We start from the raw sequence: 24,237 nt of genomic DNA on the forward strand, positions 1-24,237 counted from the left end.
CTGAGATACTGATAAAAGTTGGTTCTTTACTGAAGGGAGGAATATTTAGTCAAATTAGCATACTTCCTTAGGTGTGCATTTTTGAATTTATGAAGTTCAGTGCTGTAAAAGGCAAAACTATCTTCTTCCATTCATACCCTTAGGCCTCAGTAGTTACGTTATCTTCCATTATGAAAGGTTGGAAGCCAAGTATTCATAGTAAAAAAAGACTGTATTGCCAGAAGAAGCAATGGATATGTTCACCATGATCAGTATTGGGGACAAATTTAATATATGGACTTTATAATGCCGAAGGGAGTTAGTTTAGTCTAGGATCCTGACTCCTCAATGACTGACACGAGCTGCTTCAGAGGATAAAAACAGCAGCTGGTACTTCTATGAGACAGCATCTTCAAGAAAAGTTTTCCTCTTTGGTCACAGTGACTAGAGATTTTAAAGATGCTTCCAGTGGCCTTGTGTTTAGATGTTTTGTTGCATCTTTCCAAGAACTGAATATCTTGAACATATATGAGATATTCAAATGCAATTCAGATGTGGTCTCTAAAGAGGAAAAGTATCTATGTTTTGTAAATATGGTCAGCTCCTACAATAATCACTGAAAATCAGTGCCAGCATTAACAAGAAAAACAGAGGTGTCAAAATGGTCTAGAAAGCTTTTAGGCCTACTCTAGCCTCTTTAGCAAATTAACTCTTAGTCTCTTTAGCAAATTAACAGTTTTAAAACAGAACCTTTTATGATGCTCATACAGTTAACACAGTATGTTATATGATGCTGGTCTTGTCAGTGAAAGATAAGGATTTAATTATAACAGAACCACTTTTACTGAAAATATCTGATATTTTCTTATTGCTTAATAACTCAGATTTCTTCTGATTTTCAATCCCGTAACCAGAATTACAAGTGAAATGACATGTTTCTCACTTTTTTTTTTTTTTTTCTCTCTCTTGATTACTATGCAGCTGCTTCAGAAATTGTTTGTCTGCAATGGCACATTTGTTTTCCATCTGAGTGTTCCCTTAAATTGCATTTCATCCCTCATTTATATTTCTCATCTACATGATAATGTTGCACACACTGATGCATTTTCTCTTGTTATCATCCACATGACTCTTTCTGATTTCATTTGACACTATATTAAGGTAGACCACAGTCTTGTTAACAGTAATAAGGACCAGAGATGGTTGAGTGCTGCTCTGAATGAAGACAAATGACCAGAGGGAAACGTAATGAATATCTGCACTGCAAAGCAAAAGGTCTGTCTTAATGGCCTGAAATCAACTTGTGAGGATAAGATGTTTTCACTAACATATCGTTGAGATGGAATTGACTGATTCAGCCAATAGCTTGCTAAAGGTACTTGTTTATTGTAGAGAATATATTTAGGCGTAACATTTGTCCCTTCAATACTTTGAAATAAATAAAAAAAAGCTACCAGAACGTCCTATGAGAACAGATGTCACATAGAAAGTGGGCAGTTCAGAGAATTGTTTACAGTGAAACTGGCTGTGAAATCACAATAAGATTTTCTCTAGTCTAATCTTTATGTGTTGCATAACTTAAAACGTCATCTGCTAGACAGCACAATATACTTTCCAGTTGCAACAAGCATTTATACAAACACTATATTACACAGAAAGAAAAAAAAGAATGATAATGATTTTATCATGGTTAATGGAGCTGTAGATTTCAGCATGATGGTTCAGCATTTCTGTACAGAGTTTTTTTTGTTGTTGTTGTTTTTAAAGTTACTAAGACAGATGATTTGGAAGGAATACTAGTAGCAAATAAATTTAATGCTTGAGAAATGGTTGGAAAAAATACTTTAAATCCAAGGCAGCATTAAAAAAAGGTGGGAGTTCTCAAATATTTATTTTGTACTTCTGCTAAAATACAAAAGCATCACTGACTTTATATTTCCAAAGATATTTTCCTTATTATATTATTACTTTGTTGTGTGTTTAGCAAGTGATATCACTATCTACATGGACAATTTCTTCCAACATTTTTACTCAGAATACTTGATAGAGGTATAGCATTAATGTATCAAGGGTTTTTATTCTGTGCCCCAAGAACTTTCTTAAGAAAGTTGGGACACACATTTTCCAAGAATTCCATGGCAACACAGGATATCATTGCTGTGACTCATTTTTGACAGTGACTTGTATGTGTTGGCCAAGGATTGATTCAACCAAGGAGCAGACTTAAAAAAAAAAAAACACACAAAAAAAGTTTTGTTTTGTTTTGTTTTGACCGAAAGAAGATATACTGAAAATCTCTTTGTATATCTTTCAGGGCGGGCAAATCACTTGAGGCAACAAAGTCTAGTTGGACAACTTCCTATGGCACACACGCATTGACTGTACTTGCTATTAGATTAAATGGATTCTTGTATCATGTAGAAGTGCAAATACCTGAAATTTTAAGACCCCACTACGGGAACTTCCTGTCAGTTTGAAAGTGAACAGGGAACATTATTCAGATGCTGAGAATGTCAGTAATTTAAAACAAATGGTGTTAAAGGTGAAACATCTACTCATGTTCAGCTCAGTCACAAACATTACCTCTTAGGATTGCTATGGTAGTGAAGCACGATGAAGTATATACACACTGCTAGAATTCAGGTTATCTGTGACTGGTGGTTGTAAGACCCTATTGGTCCAAAGGAGCTTGTGTGTGCTATGTTATATGCAAAGATACAACACACTAAAAAGAGAGAAGTGCAGTAAGGGATTGATAGTACTGAACAGGGAACTCTTGCTTGATCTCAAAATAAAGACATTGTATAAAAAATAGAAGCACTCTTGAGAAGGAGCAGAGAGGAATGGCATAAATATGTGCAACAGACCCAGGAAATATGAAGTCACAAGGTTAATTGCATTTGGAACTTAAGGACAATGAGAATTTCTTAATAACTCCATTAAAAAGGAAAGAGGAAAAAAGAAAATATAAATCTGATGCTGAACAGAGAATGGGAGGAGTAGCAGACAACAGGGAGTAGACTCATGCATTTTTATGTCATTCCACATAAAAGTGAATTATGAAGTTCAATTTTTCATTTTATTTAATAGGAGAAAAGCAGACCAGAAGCAGAAAAGAACCTTTTGTTGTTGTTGCTGTTGAAACATTAGACAGTGGGGTGGGTTTGGTGTGAAGGCTGTAAAACAGAACTCAACAATAAGTGCAGAAGTCCTACTCCTGGAAGAAGACATTCAATGTGCAATACAGATAGTCTCATTGTCTGTGCGTTAGCAAGGGAGAAAAGGATCAGCACTTAAAATGAGTCATAAACTCAATATTGGCTTGGAATGTGAGGCTGTTTCAAGAAAGGTTGTCATATATAAATCCTAGGATGTAATTATTCTCTGCTATTACAGGTGAGATTTCAGATGTCTAATTCTCTAATTCTAGTACTGCATTTTATTTTTTTTTATTTTATTTTTTTTTCAAAAAGAGGTGTGGATTAACTGAAGAGAATCCAGAAGAAAACAATGAGAAACATAACAAGATCAGGAACACTTCCTATAAGGAAATCACTTAAGCATTGGTAGATATTCAAACCTCAGAATAAACCGAAGTAATAGACACAAATGTTTTTGAGTATGGTGCAAGCAAAGCTTTAAAAATACTTACTTGGAAAATGAAACTATTATGTTAGTTTCCATTGCAAAAATAAATAAATAAATAAATAAATTAATTAATTAATACAGGTCTCAATCCTAGTAGAAATCACCTAAGTCTGACATGTTGGCAGAACAACAACCACAGATACAGCCAGTACTGAGTGAACACTATGCTCAGACTGTGAATAACAAATGAGCATGACAAGATCAGGGGCAACAAGGACTTCACAGCAATTGTCACTGTGCTGCACAACGTGGACAACAAACTTCATGGAGGCAGTTGGAAATGAGCTCATGTTCCCACACCAAGTTTTTCACTGCTGTAGCACACGCTGTGTCTGCACTCGGGCTGGCAGAGTGTCAGCTCCTGCCTTAGGATGAGAAGAAAAATCTCTGATTAAATGTAGAGATGCCAGCAAGCAGGCAATTCTCTGTCCATTCTGTCAGCAAACATCTGCAATTTAATGACATAAATTCCTACCCAGCAAATTGCTGTTAAGAAGGTATTTAGAGAACCTCTGCTTTCCCTCTCAACTATATCCCCATTAACACCGTTTGCTCACGCCCAAATGTGTCACTTTTGCAATCAGGCAAGACAGATTAAATGTGTGGAAAGAGGGAGAAAAGAAGGGCCCGTGCATGCCAAAATGGATCTGCTAAGGGAGAGGGAAGTCTCTGTAAAAATAGCATTGCTATACCCCAAAATTCAGTCCTCCCTGCCTCTTCAGACCTGAGAGTTTGGACTTGGCCTATCTTTATTTCTGACCCTCTCTGTAGTTAATTTTTTCAGGTTCCCTGCCCCCATTCCCCCCTCACCCCCCCCGATTTTGAGGTACCACCTATGCTCTTTTCCAAGCTCTCCATAAAAATGAGAAACATAAGCTTTTATAGATGATTTTTCCTTAAAAAGACTAACAGAACTTGCTATTTTATTTTTATTTTTATTTTTATTTTTATTTTTATTTTTATTTTTATTTTTATTTTTATTTTTATTTTTATTTTTATTTATTTTTATTTTTTCCTTAAAATCAATCAGAAAATGAGAAGATCTAGTCAGAAGATCAGAAGCTCTGGAAACCTTCACAAGTTTGCCTGACAGATGATAACTCAAAATAATTTATTATAGCAACAATTTTTGATGATTATCATAGAATGGTTTGGGTTGGAAGGGACCTTAAAGATCATCTAATTCCAACCCTCTATGTTCAACATTTCTATAGAGTTGTGTTCTAATTTTTACTGACCCTGATTTACATAAGTCTAGTGGGAAAATGTCAGCCACTAATGAGGAAATTTTCATATGAAATATTTGTTGCTTTTAATTGGAAGTAATAAGTGGTTATATTTCAGTTCATGGCTAACGCCTTCTATACTGCAACTCCTTGATAAATTGATGCAAAAGAAAACCAATAGTAGCAGGATAGGAAGTATAATTTAAAGAATGGTGTTTATAAATGTCTTAATAAATGGAAGATTGCCAGTTACATTCAGATTGTTTCTCTCATTGATGTAGATTTGAGAGTGGGAAATCTCGTTTATACAACTCCTGTGTTTTGTGTCATGGTGAAAATAAGGGTGAGCTTTGTAAAAATATCAAATAAATTTTGATATTTTTGTTGTGTTTATGCATCAGATGCTACTGTGAATTCATTTTAAAAATGGTCCATGTAACATAATACATTCAGAGTCCTATTCATAAAGTAACTGCCACACTATTTCAAATTTTGCTAAATATTCCCCTGTTCCTGCTAATGATTCTGAGCAAGCAGGCTGCTTTACCCAGAGAATAAATATCAGAGACCTTAACTACCCTATGCTGTTCTGCTGTTAATCATTTGGAATGATTTTTATTTTCCCCCCTGGGACCACAGTCTTCAAAAATTTATTCTCCTTAGTCTACTTTCAAATCTCTAAATAAAACAGGTGATGTAGCTGTAGAAACAGCTGCCTGCTGATCCTCCTTGGTGCATAGTATTCCTTTGTTCGCTGAACACATCTGAAATGCTGAACTGCTATTTGGGAATGTACATTTTTAGCAGACTTTCTTCTCCAAAACCTTAGGCCAGTAATGAGCAAGTAGTGGAGTAAATAAGTAGGTACTTGACTAGCCAGTAAGTGCAGCTACTGGTCTTTATGCTAGGGATGATTACACTGTTTCCAGCAAGTGTCGATTTTGAAAGTTATTGAGGGGGATTTGGACTTCCAGGCCACTGCAAAACGATCACTGAACAGTCATTTGCTGGAGACGGTCACTGTTATTATGGCCCTAATCCCACATCCTTTGAAAGAACTGAAGGATTGGTATTGATTTTTCAGTAGAATTTGCAAAGGGCCTGTGCACCTGACAGCAACTGGACCATATCATTAGACTACCCAAGGGACTTTTCATCAAATATATTTCTAAAAGTAATGCTAATAGGAGAACTCTTAACCTCTGAATCAGAAGAAATATGTGTGAGGGGTTAGTATTTTAATGGAAAAAACTCCAAGAAACAGCTGCTAAAAGGCTGTTTGAAGTTATGGATCATAATCTAATCCTCTGATTTGTTAAGGCAGCACAGGAACAGTTTCCTAATTAATTGATCTGATTGTTCTCAAGGGTGCTGGATTCCTTGTATTCACAAGAGTCTCTGAATAGCAAAAACCTAATTCCTGGCTCTAAAACAGAGTGGACCCTCAACAAAAAGAAAAGCTCCTTGACCACACTTGTGGCACCTGTGGCAGCTGATGACACAGCATGCCAAGTTGATAATCACAGACTGATTCACCCAATCTCCTCTGACATGTCCTTCCACTCCTGTATCTGCATTTTACATATTCCCAGCACAGCTCTGAAGCTCCCTTGCTCTAATGACACTGGGAACTCAGGGCCACAGCTGAAAGAGTTCCCTACCCCATATGCAGTGCTGGAGCTGGGGCTGTGTGTGTGACCCATACCCATCATGCAGTGGGAAAAACACTGTTTGGCATTAGGCTTTCACTGACTGCATCTAAATGTGTTGCAGAACAACTTACTGGGAGGTGGTAAGAGGATTCTAGAATCAGGCTGGATTGAGCTAACAGATTTAGTTGAGATTACAGGAAGCATCACTTCTAGATACTTGAGCACTGATAGCACCTCAGCCAGAGTCTGTCACTATTTCATTAGCAAGAACAGATTTCTGCTTCCAAATTACAAATAAAATTTTAACGGTTAACTTGGAAACAATGACATCTTTATATCTGAAAAACAAAAGTTAAAATTTATTTACTGCAAGGAGCTACAATTCAACAAAGTTATTTTTTCTATATTTCTATTTTTAAATAAATAAGTACATTTGATTTTTAAAAAATCAAATACATACATCAGATTTGTCTTTGATCAATTTTAATCTTAGGTTCATGCGCAATCTACCTCACAGTTACGATAAACAGAATCCAAACAAGAAAGAATGTTAGTGTAGTTTGTTTGTTTGTTTGAAAAAAAGTATGTATTCCCAGGGCTCTATAATCAGAATCAAGTAAAAACATTAGAAAATAGTTTTGAGTTTTAGAACTTTCCTTTCCTAATACAATCTGGTAGTTATCTTGACCACCTTCTAGCTATTAAGTTTACTCAAATGCTAGTCACCTATTGTAATTGCTACTGACAAAATGCTGATGAATAACTTCTACAAATTTGTGATATTTATTGGCAAGTGAAAAATATTAACATGAAAAAGCTGACACATTTTTATGAGTCTAGAAATGCATTTCTGAAGAAAAAGATCAAAGTTTTCCCAGAAGTTTGCCTTTAAGAAATCAAAAAGCTTAAAGATATTTACTTAAACCACAAAACTTTGCATGTGTTTTGCTTGTAAATAAAGGATAATATAGTGCAAAAGAAGTTTATTTAAACTATGCATACAAATATGTATGAATGCCAATTGGATTCAATTTATTCTGAGTTAATTTGAATTAACTTGATGGGTCTTTTGACACAAGCTGTACTGACTAATTGTTGCTTATTTGGGTAAGCTGTATCAGTGAGCATGGCAATCAAAAGCTCAGCCAGATGTTCATATTTTCTTTGATTGCCCACAGACTTAGGTTTGAAGAAAAGTCAATCAGCAAAATGAGTCTTCTTAGCATCTGTCAAGGTATGGATCGCATTACTGTAATGACAGTTGAAATAAGCAGAATGTCTCTGATTCCCCTTTCACTTACCTTGGCATCAGCCTTCAGCAGTTCTCTGCAGTCTTGGTTTAATATTATCATAAAACATGGAAATGATGTGAAATTAGACCAAATTTCTTTATCTTTATAAGTAGCTGATATCAGTACAGTGAAGAGTGAATATATTTTTATTCTTGTATGTACTCCTATAAAAGTGAATCACTCCTATAAAAGTATCTTTTATATGTTTTACACTGGTATGTATTTACGATGAATTATTAACTATGTTTTTCAAACATCAACTAAAAGCTTTTAATAAAAAAGCTTTTTGTTTGTTTGTTTGTTTTTAAATTAAATGTATTACATCATTGTGAAGGAAATCTAAGCTTGCTGAAGTAGTTTCTTTGGATTTACTTTAAAACTTTCGGAGACATATATGCCAAGCTTTATATTTATAACACAAGCTATGTTTTCAATTCAATAGTGCTTTCATGAGGGCATACTAGGGATTTTTTTTTTTTATTGGTATTTTTTTTTCCTCCTTCTTGCATATTTTTTCAGACGTTCTGACAGCATCTAACCTATGTAGAGTTTGCATTTATTTTTAGGAGGGATACAGCTCAAAGCTATCTTAACTTTTTTCTTCCTTCATCCCTAGGTGCTTAAAATGTGTGCTTGCATTTTCTGGATAACTAGATTCTAGTTCATTAAGAGTAAGATTTTTTCCTGCAGTTCATGTAAGAACAGTTGTAATATGTAACAGGAATTCATGGTTTACAAATGCATTAATGTAAATTATGCATGGTCTGGAGTCCTCCCCTGCTCTGTCATGTTTTAATTTACAATCCCTACCTGCCTTTCTGGCAGCCAGATACTTTAAGCACTATCATTTTGTGTCTCTCTCTAGGATAACCTCCACCTAAGACAATTCATAGCTAAGGGAAATGAGAGTCCAGGGCATACCATAGCCATTAATTTATTGCTTGTCTATGGGTAGAACTGGTGCAGGTCTCTTACTTTGTTGTATGTGTTACACAGAAATGTCCTGTAAGTTTGAATTCAGAAGAATCCTTGTCATGATCCTTAAAGTTGATGGACGGTGGACAGATGATTGCTTATTCTCAAACATTTCTCTTAAAAGCTGTGATGAAATGTCATTTGATTTCTGCAAGTGCAAAAGCAGACCTGTGAACAATAACTGGACTGTGTGCTTTTTCTTCCGTTTGAGTAATGAATTCTGTACTTCTCTTTCACACTGTTTAATGGGTGTCATGTCAAAAAGATGAATTTAACGTGACGGGTCAAGATAATAGGGGAAGGATTCTGGAAGCATTATAATGGGTTATGAGCTCCAGCAGCAATTAATTTTGGGGATGAGTTTACTGAAGGAAGCTCCCAGGCTCTACCACAAAACCCTGAATGTGGATTAGTTTTCAATCAAAGCTTTCAGAGGAAGAGATTACATGAAACAGGAGCTACCACATTCACCACAAAACTGATTAATCTGATTCATGTCTCCATGGAGGACTTTTCAGTGGAAATGTCTTTATACTGTTTCAAAACAAATGACACAAGTTCCTGTTTAGTTTATGCAGAGTTGTTTAAATACTTGTTAGTATTTGCATACCTGCTGTCAGAGGTCACACAGATATGGAGGCTTTGCAGAACTGTGCAGCCTTTTCTACGACAGAAAGACCTAGGTAAAGGAAATAAATTACTCTTTTTTTCCACCTTTACTTTTAAAAAAGGTTTCTTGTGTTCATAGACAAGCCGCAGATAGATACTAACTCATGGGCTGCATGTCATTTGTTTGACATGATAGGGGAGAAAACACGAGTGTGAGGTGTCACTGACCTCTGTGTGCCGTGGGCAGCAAAGTTAGACTTGAAGGGGGGAAAAGAACCCTGACAAATAACATCAGGATCACGGGTAAGAGGGAAGTGGGGTGCATCTCTTTTACGCACACAACTGCACGCGCGGGGGCTCAGGAATTACCTCACAAGCTTTAAAGCTGTCGCCCCTGATGCGAGCCCAGCCCCTTGCCCTGAAGCGGTGCAGAAGAGGAGCATGTAGGCGCCCTCTGGCGGTGGCTAACGGTCCTAACGGTCCTAACGGTCCTAACGGTCCCGCAGCCGGGCGGGCCGCGTGCCACTGCCCTGCGCTTGCGCGGCGGCCGGCCCGGCCCAGCCCTGCCCGGCGGGCAGTAGGGAACGGGCACAGCTCCCACAGTGGGTTCGGCTCCGTTCCGCTCTGCTCCGGGGTCATCTGCCTGCCTGCAGCGACTGGTGGGTGGCGCTTCTTCCTTTTGGCGTTGGCTTTTTTCTTTTTTTTTTTTTTTGCACCTTCACGTAAAGTGAATTTTTTAGACGTTCTATCCGAGTTATCGAAGCCTTTCTGTCCATAGGCTTTGCAGACTATGGGTTTTATCCCTTTCTGCTTTTGTGTCCGTGTTACAGCACTGTCCTCTGTGAGTAGGAGTTAGCCCACATGCATTTACAGAGATTTGAAAATAGGCATGAAGCTCAGTACTCCTTCACTGCATTTAAATAGGAGGGGCTGAATGCTACCTGGCTAGCACTATATACATAATGAAAATGTTGCTGTGCTCAAGAGCGAGAGCCCAAAAGTACCTCAGTGTCTTTGCTTCCTCAGAGTTACGTGTCTCATTAGAGTTAAATGTATCATTTCATATACCATCACAGTTGAGTTCCACTTGGGTAATGTGTATCCAAATTTGCTGTATATCTATATGAAGTATTTATCGTTGTGCATATTAAGAAGGTATTAACTAACTGCATGTGTATGTTTCAGCCTTCAGCTTGGCTTTCAAATTTGTGATTTTGCTTTTATTTTATAGTAGATAATTCTAACTTACTCATTAAACTTAATGAGTAATCACACTGGCTAGCTGCTGTTTCTACATGGTACGCTTGTGCATACAGTCATCAGAAAGATTATGCAAAACATGAGAAATGAATGCACACATGCAAAACTCATAATGCCTTGGAATAGTAAAGAATCATTTAATTGGGAAATTTTTCAGGTTCATTTGTATTTTTTTTTTTTTTTTAAATTATAACTTATTGCTTTCTCCAGGGAAATTTTCACACAAAGATGCAACACTAGATCAAATGTGGTTCCTCAAGATATTATGGCTTTGTTTTGAGGCTGATGTGGTTCAACGTGGTTAAATGGACCAACTTTTGTGTGCAAAAGGAGGTTTTACAGTCATCAATATGAACCCTGTTGTTTTCATCTGACTTTGTTGTAGAGACAGTTCTCAGATAGACTGTAGCACTGCCTGACCCACCTGCATCTTTGGTAAAACACAGGCAATGACAAAGGCTGCTTAATTTCTATTCTTAATGTGGATATGTGGATTGCTCAGATGAACTTTATGCTTTATGTGTCTGGCAGCATGTTAGTGTCGCTCTGCGTAGATTTCCAAGTCCCCTCTTCCTCCCTTATTGTTCTCTCTTCCTCTTTCAAGTACCTGACCTTAAAAGTTAAGCCTCTCATCCTCCTTTTCAGATGCCCTGTGCTTTTCAGTACCACCATAAAATGTGGCTGCTCAATGAGAATAAAGAACTTCGGCAAGGGAAAAAACTGAGGGAATGCCAGAGGTAAACTTAGAAAGGGAGGGAGAGGAAAGCAAGGAACAGGCTCCTGGCTGCAGCCAGTGCTGCAGACATTTGTGACACCATGTTTCCCACAGAGGTCTGTGGTGTTTGCTACTCCTTTTAGGTGTGGTTGTTATGAATCAGTTTTGCTGACCCTTCTGCTTCATAATGACTGTGAGAAGTAAACCTTGACCACTGCTGTGCACCAGAAATCACATAGGATGTTCCCAGACAGGGCCATGATTTCTCACCCTGTAGCCCAGGTTTGAGGAGAGGAGGGAGTCAAGTCCTGCTCACATCATCCATTCTGTTGTACACAGAGAATTATTTTTGCTTGGTTTTATTGTACCTTTTATATGGACCCTTATTCAGCTGTCAGTATTGTACTCACCTCCTGTCCCCTTGTGCATGGGGAAACAATCTCAGTGTGGAAAGTAGGGGACCTCCTACCAGTCAAGTATTTGCAGTCAGTTTGAAAAACAAACAAAAAGCACAACCACAACAGGAAAAACATTTTCCAGTTTCAAATGGAAATGTCACAATTTAGAAGGGGGGAGGTGAAACATACTTTGTACTGTTGAGAAATGGGAATGCTATGGAAATTTTTACTAAGATTCCATTTTTGGCTCTCTCTGACAATAAATGTAGCTTTGATCTTAATATTTGTGCATTGAACAAGGCTGCAGGCCTAGAGCAAAGTGAATATTTCTGAAATCCTTCTGGGGAGTAACAAAGGATAAGTGATCCCTATACATCAAAATCAGGAAGTTACCAAATAGTGAATGCTATGAAGATTATATATTTATGCATTCTCCAAAGCCTGAGCCTTCACATCATGCTGTGTTACCTTGTGAGCCAGTTTGGGCAACAGAACCACAAAGCAGAGCTACTCTCTCACCTGAACTATCATTGAGATGTTATTCTAATAGAAAAAGGCAAAGGCTTGAGAGACTGACTAAAATATAAAACCTTAACTCATTTTTTTTGTTAATATTTGAGAGAAGAAAGCTCTAATGTCAGTAAAAATAATTCTAAATCTTTCTACTTTTCACTCACTTAGTTTAGCTGTTTTAATGAATGGTGCCTGCTATAGAAGTTCATTCAAGTCAGTGCTAATAATCTGGGTGACTTCACTGGCCTTTCTGTATAAGATTCTGAGTAAACTAACAAATAGTAAATCAGTATGTTGGTTTCAGAAACAGTAACTGTATTAGAATGGTGTCTGTGATCCTGAGCTCAGTTCACAATCTCAACATTTAGTTAATATTTCCCATTTAAAAACTCAGGTTTGTGGCTCTACTCTGTATTTATTTTGCTCTTACACCAGGGAGGTACAGAGTTTGGAGGCTGGGCCTCTGCAAGCCACACACACAACATCAGGGCCTAGTGCTGTTACAGAACTTGCTGTGCTGTGACTTTTTCCAGTATCTCTGTGTATGAAGTATTTCAGGGTGAGATGGGAACTGAATGGGAGGCTTTGGTGTTCCTACCTTGACACTGGGATGGCCTTGGGGCTCTGGACAGCTTTGTTGTTCCAGCCCTGTGGACTCGGAAAGATTCTTTTAATTATCTGTTACCTCCTCACTACAGTGAAAACATAGCAGAAGATCCAGTTTAGAGAACTTCTGAGACTTGAGAAAAAAATGTTTTTCTTCTTGCAAAGAATTTTGCTGACCATCACATAAGGCACATAGCAAACACAGAATCAGTAGATGGCTTTGCATACTGTAAAATAGTTCTGACGAGTACTTACATTTGTCATCTTTGATGTATACAGAGGGAGACATGATAAATGTTCCAGCAACTATTCTGTTTACTGTATAATTTGAAGAGTGATTAATTTCCCATTTTCTTGTTATCTGCTGAGGGCTTGTTGACAGTGTTTATGGCAGATATTTTTTGCTTCAGAATCATGAAGGAGGTTGAGTCTCCTTGCTGAGTCTTAGGTTGCTCTGAAAATATAAGCTGAGGATGAGAAAAAGCAATAACATTAGCCACTTGGGTGTATAAGGGCTGAGAATCAGAAAATTGCAAGCTACTACCCTTATTAGATTGTAATATCTCATGAAATATATATTAGACGTTGAAAGCCAAGAAGTGGTCATCATCATCCACCATAATGCAAATTAACAAATAATGATAAAAGGAAATCTGATAACAGGATTGAGGTTTTTACTGGAGAATGAGCTCTGGTCTGAACAGAACAAATGGCATGAATAAATGATGACATGGCACAACCAGGAGAGGGAAAACATGCGTTGACTGCTTATTTGTGTATTTTATCATAACCCACTGACTGGTCCTTGATTTGTTGGTCATCTGCGATTTAGAGAAATTATGTTTTAGTAGTGCATAATGTAATTGGAGCAAATTGGATCAACCGAAGTTTAATTTTCATCTGCGTTTTAATCACTGTAGTAGTTAGGTTTTGTTATGCCTCAGCAAGATTTAGCTATGATGTCATTGTGATGTTTTTGTTTAAAAAAAAAAAAAAAAGACCATACCAGGAATCAGTGAAGACAGTTAGATCCCAGTCCTGATGCTGAATCCTTAATCCTGTCTGTCTTACTGAAGTTAGCTGTGTTTTGATGAGGATAATGTCTCTCCACCTTTGGGAAACTGGAAACAAAGTCAGGGTCTGGCAAAAGTCTTGACAGAACCTAGACAAAATACGTCCATGGTAGTATTGAGGACTTTGGCTTCATCCTGTCATTAGAACAGAGCCTTCATTCTCATAGCTGAGAAGAAAAATGAAAGCCCAATTTTGGCTAAAGCAGCACATCTGCATGTCTGTATGTTTGCAGCCTTCTTCACTGTTATAATCTTTGATGTCCTTATTGAAAAAGAAAAAGAAAAGAATGTATAGCTTTAGAGCAGCCTACTCCTTTGCAGTATTCTTGGCATTGCTTTTTACCAAATCAACAATGAGACTTTTTGATAATTTATATGCCTAGAAATGGAACACAAATATGAATGGTTTCGGGTAAATATAATAGATATGACTTTCAATAACCCGTCTTTGTCATTTTCAAGTTATTTTTGGTGTCTCATACTGTAGAGGGTGTTCATTCACAAGAAAATGTGTGTGTATAATAGAAAATCAGTTGCTATCATGGCATCTCCTACTAGTCATTAGCACATGAAGCTCTATTTTGTAATTAACAAGGCTGTCCCCAGGGGGAAGAGTCTTAAGTAAATAACTGTGCTCACTTTTTGAGAGATTATAGCTTTTTATTTCACAAGGTGATTATCGGTCTTAGGCATAATGACTGCCCGTTTAGAGTGAAAAGATTAATTGAATTTTAGGAAGTTTTACAGGAGATGTGCTGATCATGATGAGTTGATATTTTCCTATTCTGGATAAGGAAGAAGAAAGGACAGAGAAAGAGAAGCAGCTTTATGTCTAAACACAGGACAGTTTGTACCTCTACAGGCATGGCTTGTCTTTTAGATCTCCGTCACGTGTCAGTGTTATGCTGGACAGAACATTGCCTCAGTCTGTAATTTTGTTTGTTGGCTTGAGGGTGCTGTGTATCTACTTGTTGCATTTCCATGCAACATTACAGCCATATACTTATTTGCAGTGAGGAAAATGTATGCCATCTCCACTATGGCTTTTCTCTGTTTAAAGAGAGGCTCAAAGCAGACTAAAGCAATATTTCCCAGTCTGGTCTGCGGTAGTGTGAAACCTCAAGATCTCAGAACATCCAATTTCTGTTTAGTTAGCTTGTAGAGGTAAAGTCCAGCTGTCGTGTATTTCTGTGATTAAACAGGTTTTTCACTTGAAGTGTGAAAAATATTGATCCTTGTTTTCTTATAGGCTTGCTTGAAAACAGAATTTAACTTGTGTAGTCCCAGTTGACATAAATCATGTCTCTACCTTGGACCCCTCACCAGTTCTGCCTGAGCTAGCTAAAAGAAAGTACAGGAGATGTTGTGTTGTGGTATGTTCTAGGTCATGGTCTAGTTCTTGTCTTCTGTTTCCCATCAATAAATAGGGTCATTTGTCTACCTTGTGGGAGCCTACAGGGGTAAGAACAAGATGTTGAAGCACTCGGACACTGCAGCATGCAAGACAGTGTCTGGGTAAAGAAGTTCAGGATTCTGTCTTGCATAGGACTTTGATAGTATTGCACGGATTTGTAGCTTCAGCAGTCAGCATAAAGTATATGTGAAGTTAGCTAGATCAGCCCCTGCTGTGTACTGCCAATAAATAGCAGGATCAGTATCTCTTCTGGTAACACTTCTTGTCCTAGCATTATTGCTCAGTACCTGGCAAGATATGCAGTAAGATTGTTTTTTTTGAGGCTGGATGGTCTGGAAGCAGAGTGAAGTTACAGTAAGGAGAGCAGGTGAGGTCTGGACATTGAAAAGAAAAAGAATGACCAATCCAGGTAGACAAGACTTGACTTTATTAATAAAATTTGTATTTTCCTCTTTGAGGTGACAGTTACAAACTTTGGTTCAAAAATAAAAGAAAATATGAACAGCAAGAAGTTGACCTTTGAAATCTCACTCTTACATGTATAAACGTGCATGAGAAAGAACCAGTTGGAAATGAGCCAGTAGAAGCTAGTACTATTTAATTTAACAATTTATAAGAAATAGAAACAAACATTTATTTTCAAGTCTTACATATATTATGAAAAATAATTACAAAAGGATTTGTGTTGCAAAGTTAAAATGTAATTTCTACTTACAGCTACCTGAATAAAATGTTCAGAGGGAAGGCCAAACCAACTTTTTGGGTGACATTTGAAGAGCTAATGGTAGCGGTTTGGGTCAAAGACAGCTTTGTAGGAAGCAGTCCCCTATGTGTTGCTTAGCAACTATGTAGAATCACATGACCTAGACATATTGCATCCCTGGCCTTCAGTTGAAATAACAGGAAAAAATAATTCATATTAATGGGACAGGCAAATATTGTATAGGACCATTCTGTGGAACTTCTAGTATCCAGTTCAAGAAGCAAACATCCATTATTGCTTACATAAAAATCTAAGTAAACACCGCAAGAAATCCATAAATAACTGTTTAGAATCCAGTTTTAATACTTATGCAGACCAAATAAGCACAATGGAAACAAAATCAGATGAGAAATGTTAAAAAAAAAAAAGGAAAGCTATATGACTGATTTAATTCACACAGATTTTAACAGAAGGTTTTTTTTTTTTCTTACATGTTTCCCCTACCCAAAAATATAAACTTGTTTATTTTAGTTATATACAGGTTTCTTATGAAATTCTGGAATTGGAAAAGAAAAAAAAATCTGAGGTATAGCACCATGGAACACAGCACCTTTGAGAGTGCTTTCATCATTGAAATTCATCATCATGAAGTAATATCTGCAGAAAAGGGATTTGAGTGTGCTGCTTAAGATCTTCCAGTTTTGCCACCTTAAGTTTTTTTGGCGACTTCAAATAACAAAGCTCTTCAACAAAAATATATACAAAGGGATTTTATTATTAATCAAAAATGGAATTGGCTTCACTGGCAATTACATTTTTATTTTTTCAGAATACATACACGGTATTGACAATGTAGTTTTGTAATTATAAAATAAGAGCCAGATGCAATTCAGAGACACATGCAAGTTTTGGAAATGGACAGAGAAATAACAGTATAGTACTGTACATAGAATAATTACAATTTATTAAACACTTTCATAACACCTCTGTTGTAATCGAAGGAGCACCATGTCTTTTTTTTTTTTTACAGCACCAAAAGAATTCAAAGTGTGGTGTTGATAAAGTGAGCCCTATGTTGTCTGTCTGTGCCACAGCATTCTTGCAAAATTAGTTTAAGTCATGTGATTCTGGCCCTACAAGGGCAACAATAACTTTCTAGATGAGACACACATACACAGCAAGACATTTTTCTATGCCATCCTTATTCAAAACTTGCATGTGGCAGGAAGTGGGTTGGTAGCACCAAAGTGCAACATTTTTGTTGATTTGATCTTTGTCTTAAGTTTAACCAAGGAAGCAGACAGGACCAACCTCAAATCCAAACTTTTGGTTCTGATCACCAAAGTCATTGATCATCACATCAACTATAGGTACTTGGTCTATTTTGGGTGTGTTGATTTCAATCACGGTCTTTCCATAGCCCTTTCTTGACTGTTAAAAAAAAAAAAAAAGTGCAAATGGTTACATGGGAAGAGTTACATGGTTACATATCAGAGGAGTAAGCATGTGCTGTAGATCTTCATACTCTACCTCTGTAGTGTGGCATTAATAAATGATTGCCTTTCATGCGTCAGATGTTAGAAACTGTAAAGTTTATATTTTCATAGGATTTTATTTATAACGTAAATATATTCTGCTCATGGACTGCCTCTTCTTGTTATGCTAGTTTGCTTTTAATATTGTGGTCATACTAGCAAATAGTCTAGTTTCAGCACATTGGTGCTGACAGCCTGTATCCATGCCAGGTTTGTTCTATTTCTGTTGCTTGGCTTATGAAAATAATTATTTTTGTTCGTATATAAAAATTGAATAAGGGACTAGTGAACTGCAGTTTAAAACTACAAAAAGGTAGTCTATTAAAAATAAAGTCTTTAGAAAGCTTTTTGTCAGGGGAAGGCTGTAAAATAAATGAATGTTTGATTTCTATTTTAATTGACAGGTTGGTTTTGTAAAGAATATTCTGAACATCTACTTACTGCACAGCCATCGTGAAGCGCTTTGATGTACGGATTGTTGTCGTAAGACATCTCTTCATCATTTGATCCTAAGAACCTTAGTGCTTTGTCATAGCTGTCAGAAGATGCATCATGCCAAGCTACGGACTGATGACAATTGTAAGTGAAATTTTGTCTGGCAGAGGCACTCAGTAGTTTAAGGAATGTCATTTGGACCATATTAATGGAATTGCCTTCAACATCCAAATAGGAAAGCTGGAAAATATAAGAATTCACATGAACATTTATTTGTTCCCTTTGTTAAAATGCAAAACAAAATTATTTTTGACAGAAGAACCACATAACTGTCCTTAATAAAAAAATAAACCTACACATACCATTTTATGGGATTTTTAAGTTCAATAAAGCTATGACTCTGTAGTTTTTCATGTCATAGCAATATATTTAGGATGAAGAACTATATATTTTAGCTTTGTTCTAATGGGCAAGACAGAGAATTACCCCTATATAGTGTAAAACAGCAGAATCTCTTTGGGAATCTGTTTTTAGTTAATTATAAAGTTATGTCAGCCTGCAGGCTCATTTTTGCATATTCAGTATATTTCCAGTTATTTAGACTGGAGCACGGGATTATGTGCTCCAGCTGCTTTACTTAGGTTCAGTGGTAATGTGTGGTCTGCCGGAAGCCAGATCTCACTGTCAGCTGGGTGGGTGACTACTGGGATTGTTGTGCATTTGCAGTACAGTGGGACAAGACAGGGCAGGTGCCTGCTGTCCAGTGGCAAGAGGCCATGTAACTGCTACAATATCTAGGGCAAAAGAGCTGGAGCTGAAAAGTCTGAAGTTTATTATTATTTATATATTATAAAATTCCTTTTTGAAGGATTTGATCCTTCCTTTGATTTTGAAGGATTTTTTGATACTTGATTTGTGAATAACTGTATGCTGTAATGGCCACTTACAAGTTTGCCCCGCTTAAATTCACTAAACCAAGATCCTGGATTCTCCTTTGGCCATGATGAAATTCTAACCTGTGTGGTAAAACAGTGGAAATATAAATATTTAGAACATATGTTAACAGATAAGAAGTTTTTAAATTACCTGAAACAAATTTCACATAAGATAGTAAAGAATGTTTTTTTCTGAGTCCTCAGCCTCTGTAAAAACACTAAAATAGGATGTTTTTCTGGTACAGAGTGCCTTCAGATTAGTGACTTTAAATGGAATCCAAGGTGATAGCTTATAAAGAGAGAGAATTCTACTTCAGGGAGACACTATTGTCATCTAAGATTCAGGTAAATTGTTAGTGTAAATTGTTCTGTGAAGAGTGTCTAAATTAGAGTTTTCACTGGTGTTGATGCTGATAGATCTATCTCATTTGGATAAGCTTTTAGAAAGTCTTCCTCTATACCATATACCCCTCAGGGGTAATTTATACCAATGGCAGAGGACACTGTTTATATACAGTGTTCTACATATACTTATAAATTAATAGATATAAATGAACTCACGAAAGAAACATACTAGAGTTTAACTTTTACGTGACAAACTCTAGATCACACATTTCAACCTGTCGCCCAGCTAGGCTGCATTATGTAATGCAGTGAAAGGTTAGCAAGCAGATGCACAAAAGCTCTGTCTAAGCAAAAGAGTAGAAATGCTGTTTGTTAACTCGGTGTACCATTTTACTGCTTCATTCTGATTTATGCAAATTTAAATGTAATCAGAAAGACAGATATATGAAAATGTGACAGTGTAATTATCCTGTTTAATTCAACATTGCAATAGTACAGTAGGATCTGTCAACAGCCAACTGAAAACACACATTGGTACTTACTCCTTCAGATTTCTTATCTGGGTAGATGCAAGTTTCCCCACCTGCTGTGAAATTGCAGTACACTTTGAAGGAGTCTCCAGAACAGCCCTGGTTAGGATCAATCCAGTATTCCCCTAAAACATAAAGAAAAAATTTGCCTCTGATCATGGAAATGGTATTTGGAAGATCGTAATCAGGTTTTACTACCTAATAGTTCTCCAGAGATTGTGGTGAAGTTATCTGAATGATGTGAAAACAACCCTTTCTCTTCAAAGAACCACAGAATGGTTGAAGTTGGAAGGGACCTTTGGAGGTCATCTGATCCAACCCCTGTTCAAGCAGGTTGCCCAGGAACACGTCCAGGTGGCTTTTGAATATCTCCAAGGAGGGACACTCCACAATCTCCCTGAGCAATTCACCGTCAGTACTGTTTAGTCATCATCACAGTAAAGAAGTGCTTCTTGATGCTCTGATGGAACCTCCTGCATTTGTGGTTTGCTGCTGCTGCTGTTGTTTATGGAATATAACACCAGGATCAAAGTCTATTTTTATCTAAATCCTTTTGTTTCCTTTCTTCCCTTTCATTCCTTCTGTTTCCTTTCTTCTTTTCCCTTTCCTTCTCTCTCCTCTCTGCTTCTCTCTTTCTTATTAAACTGTTTTTGTCTCAAGCCACACATTTTCTAATTTTTGCCCTTCCAATTCTCATCTAGCCAGGTGGAAGGGAGCAGTGAGCAATCTGCTGCGTGGTGCATAGCTGCTTACGGGGGTTAAACCGCAACAGATTGGCATGATTGAGGATTCCAGCCCTACAATGCTAGGGTGAGTAAAGGCTGGGGATGAAAGAGAGGTGCAGTCAATCTGAGGTCCATTAATAATCAGCACATTTTAAAATCCACCATTATAATTATAATGCTGATTTCTGTGATGTGGGTCCTTATCTCCAGATAGTTTCACAGCAGGAAAGCGAAGATTTTCTGACACTAATGTTCTAATCGACTTTCAGGCAAATAGTAGAGGTTTTGAAGAGGCATAACAAATCCTTTCACTGGTTCTGTATTCTGAATACAGAGCATAGACAAAGCATTTATCATATTTTTAAAATTCTATTTATTCAGGCTGTATTTATTGAAAACAGTCTTTCCTACATGCAAGTCTTGCCCATGCAGAATTTTGTATTTTAATGACTGCATTTACTTTTATTTTAACAAGAATAAGATTCCTTTGATTTGAAGAAGGCTCCAAACAATAAGCAAATACTGTTAAATGAAGAAGACAAACGTGTTTTATAAAAACCATTCACTATTACGGAGGTACTGAATTGTAAAATATGTACTTTTTATATAGCACACACACTGCTTAACTACTCCTCAAGGCAACCATCTGGTTTTATCTATCTAGAGTGAAAGCAACAGAGTATTATTAAGCTGTCAAAATCTATTTTTTCTCCCATTTAAAAACAGAAAAATATTGCTCTGAACTGGGAAAAAATATCCATTGCAATAGAAAAAACGTATGAAAGCTTGAAAATTGTGTGAAGGTTGACTTTCATTTAAAACCTTTCCAAAGGGGGTAAATTCAGTTACAAAAAAAAAGAAAAGAAAACAGAATATAATTAAATGAAAATAGTCCTTCAGAGCACAGTGCCTAGTTTGTACTATTCTGCATTTTATTAAGCTAGAGCTTAGTAGCATTAAACAGTACTAGAGAAACTTGAATGTCCATTTGCTGAATGACACAGGACAAACAGAGGTCATTCTTTTATCCTTAGAAACAATAATTCAGTCCAGAATAGTAACTTTCTGAGAGTCATATTCAATAATAAATCACATATAATACCTGTGCTGCTTTCTATATTATACTAAGCAGTTACTAAAATAATTGTCGTTTCTCTTAAAAACTAGAAGTTATTCCAGTATGCTGACATTTGTGATTTTACTTCCATTGATCTAAATGACATCAATCTTTCATTCCTCTCCTGTTTGGATAATTCTGGAAATGCAAGGTCTACCTTCCTGAACAATCAGTTTTTTTCTTAGCAACTTGAAAGTTTTAACTCCAAAACCAGATCTGGTTATGTATTTAAAGAATCACGGCTCTTACCAACAGAACATCTCTATACTCACATTTTATAAACAGAACCCTTTTATACCTGCAAAAATGGGTTTAGTGACACTGTATTTATTGAGCAACTATATTAACCATCTATCAATAATTAATGATTCTACCGAAGTATTGTAGCAGATCATAACTTCAGCTTTGTTTGCCTTTGTCATGCAATATTAACATACCGTCTGGGAAGTCTGGGTGGCAGAGTTGCAAGTCTTTGCAAGTTCGGGCTGGGTTGTTCTGAGTGCCCATTGGATACTTCATATGCTCAATGTCTTGTTTCAGTGAATTCAGTGAACCAAATATCTCTTCCATACCATCGGAATAATCCAGAATATTATCACCAGCATCAGACACCATATAATCAGGAGATCTTCTAGTCTTCTTGGGTGACTGGATTGGCAGCGGCTGGATTACCTCACCTGGAGGACCCTGGATGGAAAACATATCTGTTTACCTTTTCTGTTGGTTTTCCAGATGCATAAATACACAGAGGAAGACGAAAGAACATGACATGAAGATGCTTTGAATAGAGCTTCTACAATTTATTTATTTTACTTATTTCATTCAGATTTATGCCAAAACAGATTGTGGCAGGCCAAAACATTGTTTTGCTCTAAACTCTTCCCATTCCATTGCTGTTTGGGGAAGAGTATGCTGCCCTCACATAAGTGCGCAGAACTCATTTGTGATTGCCTTTTCATCCCCAGCAATTACCTGAAGTGGAGGCATAGCCTACAGCAAACAAAACCTGTGGGTGTTCCCGGTGATAAAACTTTAAAATTCCACTTGGGGTCTATAAAGCAGTACTTCATTTCAGAAAATTGAAACAATTCATTCAGATTTTGACTGTTTTCATTTTAGATTTTTATGCTATGGAAAAGAAGTAGTAGAAACAGGAGAGTATTAGCAGCAGGAAACTGAAATCATTCTGTTTTCTGTGCTTCCATATGACACATTAAATCATCATTGCATTTTTTTTATTTCTAATGGATTTTTTTCAGAGCAGACAATGTATTTCTATGTGGTGGATTTCTGTTTCCTGACAAATTTATTTTCAAACAATCATTAATATTTTTCTTATCTGCAAGTTCACAAGTGCTGTTTTCAAACCCTGTCAAAACAGGTCCATCATGTCAGTACAATGTGCTTGTATGTCAAGTACGAGTTCTTACTTACTGGAGGACCAGGTGGACCAGGTAAACCACTGTCACCCTTTTGACCAGCAGGGCCCTATAAAGGGATGAAAGAAATGTAGTATTAACCATATTACATGATGTTAAAAAATAACACTCAGAAATTAAGTACAAAACCAGAAAATATGGAAGAGAATTACTCACACTGGATCCTTTGGAACCTTTTGGACCTTGGGGACCCTATGGGGAAGAACATAGGCACATAATTGGAGTATCTTCCATACAACATGTGAATGTTTTGAACAGGAGGACTGGATGAAGTAACTTACAGGTAAACCAGGAGGACCAGGGGGTCCAAGTGGACCAGCAGGACCAGAAATTCCCTAAGAAAGAATAAGAGAATTAGTACAGAACTAAAGTATTTTACATACTAGACTGGATTCAGAAGTGCATATGTATCAAAAAGGTAGTCCTAGTAAGTGTCCAGCCCTGGTGAGTTTCAATTTAGGCTATTCTCTAGAGTCCAAAATAGTCTTTAAAATATGATCTGACAGTTTGAGTTGCGTTTATAGTCACAACTCTGTTCACCTTCAGATCGGCTTTGAAGCCTCAATTTTTACACAGAAGCTTAAAACATGACTTAATAACTAGGAAAAGAGAAGCTATTCTGGGTAGTACATAACAAGATTGGTGCTGTTAGTGTTATCTCAGCCCTAACTGAGGTGTATGTTTCCTCCTCCTGAAATGCTCTATGACCTGGTTTTAAGTTGTTTAGCTTCACCATGTTTGTCCACTGTCTAGGAGAGCTTTAACCTCTATCAGGAGGCTCTGGGTGTTAAGTGTTTATAGTAACTTTATATGTCTCTTTCAAGAAAGACACGCATATAACTTGAGTGAAAGCACGTTTTACTTACTGCGTCACCCTTGGCTCCAGGAGATCCCTGTGGGCCAGGAAGACCCCTATCACCCTTTTCACCCTGTTCTCCTGGAGGTCCAATCAGGCCAATCAAACCTGGATGTCCCTAAACAAGACAGAAGAAAGAGTGAGAACTCTATATAAAGTAGATGTGCTTTGCAAACACACAAATTAGAGCTTTCAAATGTCATCACAGTTGCTAGTTATCAATTAACTTGAAAAAATTACTCTGTGAGCATATTAAA

General features: G+C 36.9%; 1 protein-coding gene and 1 long non-coding RNA gene across 6 annotated transcripts in view; one reads left to right on the forward strand and one right to left on the reverse strand.

Moving 5' to 3' along the window:
• Window positions 1–22,365, forward strand: part of LOC310903743 — a 136,201-nt gene extending 113,836 nt beyond the window's left edge. The window contains exons 1-4 of one of the 2 annotated variants that reach the window (XR_014587767.1): window positions 8,096–10,040; window positions 18,003–18,177; window positions 20,545–20,653; window positions 22,226–22,365. This is a non-coding gene — a long non-coding RNA (uncharacterized lncRNA). Of the gene's footprint in view, window positions 1–8,095; window positions 10,041–18,002; window positions 18,178–20,544; window positions 20,654–22,225 lie in introns of those variants that run through there. The other variant, XR_014587766.1, reaches the window with a different exon arrangement.
• The window catches only part of COL11A1 (collagen type XI alpha 1 chain), a 139,836-nt gene continuing 131,363 nt past the window's right edge, over window positions 15,765–24,237 (reverse strand). For all 4 annotated transcript variants that reach the window (XM_083846303.1, XM_083846306.1, XM_083846304.1 and 1 more), the window contains 9 exons: window positions 23,991–24,098; window positions 23,406–23,459; window positions 23,281–23,316; window positions 23,120–23,173; window positions 22,123–22,372; window positions 19,856–19,968; window positions 18,981–19,049; window positions 18,040–18,273; window positions 15,765–17,494 (listed from right to left, as the gene is read on the reverse strand). In XM_083846303.1, coding sequence (XP_083702429.1) covers window positions 17,348–17,494; window positions 18,040–18,273; window positions 18,981–19,049; window positions 19,856–19,968; window positions 22,123–22,372; window positions 23,120–23,173; window positions 23,281–23,316; window positions 23,406–23,459; window positions 23,991–24,098 — 1,065 coding nt within the window. In that variant the 3' untranslated portion in view covers window positions 15,765–17,347. The remainder of the gene's footprint in view (window positions 17,495–18,039; window positions 18,274–18,980; window positions 19,050–19,855; window positions 19,969–22,122; window positions 22,373–23,119; window positions 23,174–23,280; window positions 23,317–23,405; window positions 23,460–23,990; window positions 24,099–24,237) is intronic.

Source organism: Anser anser (assembly GCF_964211835.1).
Source record: "Anser anser genome assembly, chromosome: 8".
NCBI classification, from domain to species: Eukaryota; Metazoa; Chordata; class Aves; order Anseriformes; family Anatidae; genus Anser; species Anser anser.